This window comes from Pogoniulus pusillus, chromosome 13 (genome assembly GCF_015220805.1).
Source record: "Pogoniulus pusillus isolate bPogPus1 chromosome 13, bPogPus1.pri, whole genome shotgun sequence".
Taxonomy (NCBI): Eukaryota; Metazoa; Chordata; class Aves; order Piciformes; family Lybiidae; genus Pogoniulus; species Pogoniulus pusillus.
In genome coordinates this window covers 20,458,663-20,463,452 of record NC_087276.1, presented here as the reverse complement: position 1 = coordinate 20,463,452, position 4,790 = coordinate 20,458,663, and the positions used below count along the sequence as shown (strand labels likewise).

Sequence of the window (4,790 nt, the reverse complement as noted above, 5' to 3'; positions counted from 1 at the left end):
GGGCGGGGGCGGGCGGCGGCGGCGCGGATTGGGCAGCCCCCGTCACGTGGGCGGCAGGGCTGCTCCCGGCCGCTCCCCCGAGGCGTGACCGCAGCGGCGGCACTGATTGGCCCTGCGGGCCCCGCGCCGGCGTCAGGCCCGCTGGGGCGGGGCAGCGGGAGCTGGTTAGCCCCGTGAGGTGTCTCGCCGGCTGGCTGTGCCCGGGGCGCGCTCGGGAGGAGCTGTCAAACCGGACTTCGTGCTGAGCACATCGGGGTGGGGGTGGTCAGAGACTTGCTGATGCTCTGCCAGGGGCTCTCGCTGCAGCAATGCCTGCATTGGTGCTGGGGCCTCCCGCTGGGGCAAAGGGTTCCTGGGGCACCCACCGCAAAGCAGCCCCAGAGTAAAGGGAGTTTCTTTAATAGCAGATTTCACCTTAAGGAAAAATAAAGAATCCTATTGCTGTCCTAGATAACTTGCCATCAGGATTCTGGATCTCCAGAGTGCAAGGATATCAGAAGGCGTTGGCGATCTGCACTTGTGACCCCTATTAATTAGGAGGTGGTAGCTTTCGGAACGTGGCTTGACCTCACCCTTCTGCTGTAGCAGACAGGAGATGCTGTCTCTAGCCAACTGTTGCAGAGTTGCATCAACTTTTCCAGAAGACTTGCTGTGTTTGGTGTTCCACTTTTACTCCGTGTGTCTGATGACACAATTTCACATTTTTCAAGCATTTTTGTGTCCTCTTCTGCTCTGTGCCCTCACAGAAGCTTGAATGCAAGCTCCTTAAAGGGCACAAGGTCGATACTTGTACTGCATAGCCCTAAATATGCCCTACCAACTCTACTAATGCTCTGGTTTCATTGTTCTGCTTTTTCTCCCAAATTCGGGTGGATTTAGTTCCCAAGTATCTTACTCTAAATTAGAATTTTTCAGTCAGGTATATCCTTCTTCTTACAATATCCCTGTCCTTTTTCAAGAGAGATGCACCATACTAGGAGAAAATGTCCAATTGGAATGGGTATTTTATCTGTTTTGGTGTGTATCACACACCCCCTGCCCCTACTTTTCCTCCCCATATTGATCTTGGCCGCTGACAAAACCAGCCTCGAAGTGCCTGGATACCATAGTAAAGGCCTCTGCAGCAATGCTGAGATAGAGCTGTTTCCTTCAGTACAAGATAGGGGAGTAAAAAAGTCCACCCTTTCTCCTGACAGGTCTAATTCACTATCTGTTGGCAGAGTCCAGAGGCGAATGCAGCCAGAGCCAGGCAGTTCCCACTCCAGCCCATGCTGGGGGTAGCAGTCCTTGCCCATGGCTGTGTTGTGCTGACACTCTCAGTCCAAGCAGTTTTGCCAGGGCAGGTTATCTTGTCCCAGAGAACGCATTATGAGATCTGGGTTCTGTTCCTGGTTCAGAGCAGTATTAGCTTCTCACTCCAGCCTCGGGCAGACTTTCAGCGTTGCTTTAGCTTCCTAAAACCTAACTAAGACATTTACTTCCTGGCTTTGAAGGTTCCCTCCTCCCGGCCCTGAAGTGGGTGACACCTACTCAAGCACATTTTCCCTATCCCCAGTTACCGAGATCATTTCAGCCACATCGAGTTGATCCAAAGGGGCTGCTCAAGCACGTTAAAGCATCGGGGCATTGCTGGGCCGGGACGCGGCTCGCACCCCACAGTTAACAGCGGGGGTCTACCGGCACCTCCGGGCGGGTGTCCCTGTCTGCCCCGCGCTTCGGGCTGCTGTCTGCCGGAGCTGTTTACACAGCAAACGGACCGCGGAAAGGCTGAAGCGCAGCCACCGAAGAGCTCAGGGCCGCTTCGGCGGTGGGGACTGCCCGGACAACCGAGCCGCAGCACCAGCGTTCCGCCGCGGTACCAACGTTCCGCCGGGCGGGACGGCTTCCGGCTGACACGGGAAGCAGCGGCAGGACGGCCGGGTCCCGGCGGCGCTCCCGGTGGACCCCAAGAGGCGTGCTCGGCGCTGTCGACCGGCACCATGGTCCGTAAGAAGCTGCACCGGCCCATCGCCGCCATGGCCAAGAAGATCCGTGAGTACTGGGCGCTGAAGAACCGCCCGCGGGACTCGCAGCGTTTCGATCTGGACTACGAGTCCATGCGGCGGACGCTGACACAGAAGCGGCTGCCGGTGCGGGCCTGGGAGGATGTGCGGAACGAGAACCGGCTCTTCTCACTGCTCTGCCGCCTGCCGCGCTTCGGCGTGGGGCGCACTGTCACCCGCAAGTCCTGGCTCTGGGCGTACGACGAGCCCTGCTACTGGGTCATCACCAAGGTGAAAGTGGACTACACGGCCGAGGTGAGCCTGAGGGGCCGCGGCACGCCGGCTCCGGATGCGCAGCCCGCCGCTGCCTGCCGCCGCCTCACCGCGCCCTGCCCTCAGCAGGTTCTTGTTTCCTTTGCAGAACATGGATCATGGAAGAGCTTGGGGATACCTGACCTTCAGAGGTAAAACTGGCGAGGTCTGGAGCGAGCCGGTGCGGGCAGGGCCGGAGAACAGCATGCGCGGGAACGCTGCAGGGAAACCGCAGCTTTCCTCCTGTGAAATTCGCGCTTCTCAGCCCTGCTAACGAGAAAATAAGGTCTCCATGGTTTAGTTGCAAATGCTGGCATCTAGTCCCCACAGAACGCGGTTTTAAGGAGCCTTGTGGAAGAGCCAGCCTAGGCAGATGGGAAAAGCCGGCAGGTAGCAGGGATTGGATGGGGGACGAGACTGCTCTGAAACCACGACAGGGGGGAAGCGAGAGTGTTGCGGGTAGAAGCGCCAGGCAAACAGGAGTGATGGCAAGTAAACTGTTACTGGGCTTTTAAATTAACACTTGAGTAAGTGAGTTGCCCTCTTTAAAGCTGCTTCATGTTGGGTATATGACTGTCGCTTTTGTTTCTGAAACGTTTCTCAAAGGTCCTAAAGTTGTAGAGTATTTTTAAGATTGAAGTTCATCCCAAGAACTTTAATTAGTATGGAGAAGAATTAGCCATGGAGACTGAACCCAAGAGAGACAAAGCGATGTTTTGAGAGGGGGAGTCAGCCATGGAAGTAGAAGAATGTGCCTGTAGTTCTTTCAGCCTGTTTTGATTTCCAAGGACAGCAGTGGGATCCTGTAGCATGGCAGGGGAGATGCTGTCTGAACTTTTGAAAGCTTTCTGTGCTGCAGGTTGCAGCATTTTTGATAGCAGAGAGGTGACACTTGCTACATTTCCTGAAGGGAGTTTGCTCTCAGTAGCCTTGTCCACTGGTGTTCGTCATCTTTTCTCAGGCAAAACCGAAGAAGAAGCGAGAGAGATCGACAAAGTCATGTACCATGACTGGCGGATGGTGCCCAAGCATGAGGAGGAGGCCTTCAAAAAATTCACCCCAGTGCCAGAGGAGACCATTCGGTACCTTCCATACCCACCTCTGCTCCGAGCCATGATCCTTGCACAGTGGCAGAAGGAGGGAAAGCCAATCACAGAGGAGCCAATGATTGATCTAGAGAAGATCATGGGTGCAAAGAGAAGAACTGCAGAGACACCAGTATAAATACTTGCCCTGAGCTTCCCACGTGCTCTGTGTCCACTTTGGTATGGTGTATCCAGGTTTCCTAGCTTTCTCCCCAGCCCTGAACAGTCACCTCCTCTGGAAAGAAAGATGCAGGTATATTCAAGGCTTTTTTTACAGCTTTGGTCTCAGCCAGCAGAGGAACCTTCTGGTTTCCCAGCACAGTCTCTGAACACGCAGCTCCAGTCATCCAGCTGCAGTTCTTTGGAGCACAGTTTCCTTTACAGCCTCAAAACAATGTTTTTAAGAACACTTTTCAGCTAATCACAGAAAATTGGCTGAGAACACCACATCATTTCAGAGAGCTGTGTATAGCTGTTATCCAGTGAAAATAAACCTTTTGTTATTTCTGCAGCACAGTTTTAAGAAAACTTGAGTCTTTTTTTTCAGTGCATGGAGAGCACCATGAGGTCCAAATGCAGTGTCATCAGCTTACCAAATACAGGCACAACTGCTGCAGATTCATCTTGGTTACTTACTTAGGAGGTCAATGAAAAATATGGATTGAACACAACATGACTAAGCTCATCCAAAGCCATTAATCTCTTATTCCCAGAAATGGCTGTCAGGAGACAGGAGAAATCATTTTAATTCTGGTGATGCAGATTATACAGGGCTGGCTCTTGCTGTTTGAAGCCAAAGGTAAATGATCACATCTTCCAATGCAGCATGCTGTGGTGAACAGTACAAACTTGCAGCTCCTTACTGCAGTTCTTAGCCTTTCATTTTCTCTTGTGGTGGCTGCTGTGTCAGGAGCTGTTGGAAGATCTAGTATGGTTGTGGATGGAGAAGGCACAAGACTTGTTCTGGTCCATGGCCTCTGCTGCCAGCTGCAGGGGCCTTGCTGTCCTCACCATGATTGTGGTGCTACTGGAACAGCACAAAACTGAGGACAAGAGGTGGTTTCCTATGTGAGTTAGGTGGGGTAAGTGGAACAACCTAGTCCTCTGTCCTTCAGTCAGGAGCTAACTCAACTCCAGCACAGGCAGTATGCACAGAACATGGTCACATAGGCTCACAGAATCTGACTGCAGTCAGAGTGCCAAATACTGGTAACAAGGCCACCAACAGCCCCAGACAATAGCAGTTTTCACCATGTTGATAAGGGAGACAGTGCTAAACGATGAGCCTGATGCATTAACCCTGGCAGCTCACCTGAAGGGGACAGCAGGACAGCTGCAGCGAGCCAGCAGCTGAACGTTTGTCTCTGCTACGTTTTACTTCCGATGTTGTGAGAAGCTACAGATTGCAGTG

General features: G+C 53.0%; 1 protein-coding gene across 1 annotated transcript; it reads left to right on the top strand.

Moving 5' to 3' along the window:
• Nucleotides 1–1,859: 1,859 nt before the first annotated feature.
• MRPS34 (mitochondrial ribosomal protein S34) lies at nt 1,860–3,890 on the top strand. The gene is made up of 3 exons (XM_064153387.1): nt 1,860–2,297; nt 2,404–2,446; nt 3,256–3,890. The coding sequence occupies exons 1-3, from the start codon at nt 1,980–1,982 to the stop codon at nt 3,516–3,518; spliced, it is 624 nt and encodes a 207-aa protein (XP_064009457.1). The 5' UTR covers nt 1,860–1,979; the 3' UTR covers nt 3,519–3,890.
• Nucleotides 3,891–4,790: the final 900 nt, after the last annotated feature.

Coding starts and splice junctions, on each gene's coding strand:
- MRPS34 (XM_064153387.1), top strand. CDS start 1,980: ATGGTCCGTAAGAAGCTGCACCGGCCCATCGCCGCCATGGCCAAGAAG. Junction 2,298..2,403: donor AAGTGGACTACACGGCCGAG/GTGAGCCTGAGG, acceptor TTTCCTTTGCAG/AACATGGATCATGGAAGAGC. Junction 2,447..3,255: donor GGGATACCTGACCTTCAGAG/GTAAAACTGGCG, acceptor ATCTTTTCTCAG/GCAAAACCGAAGAAGAAGCG.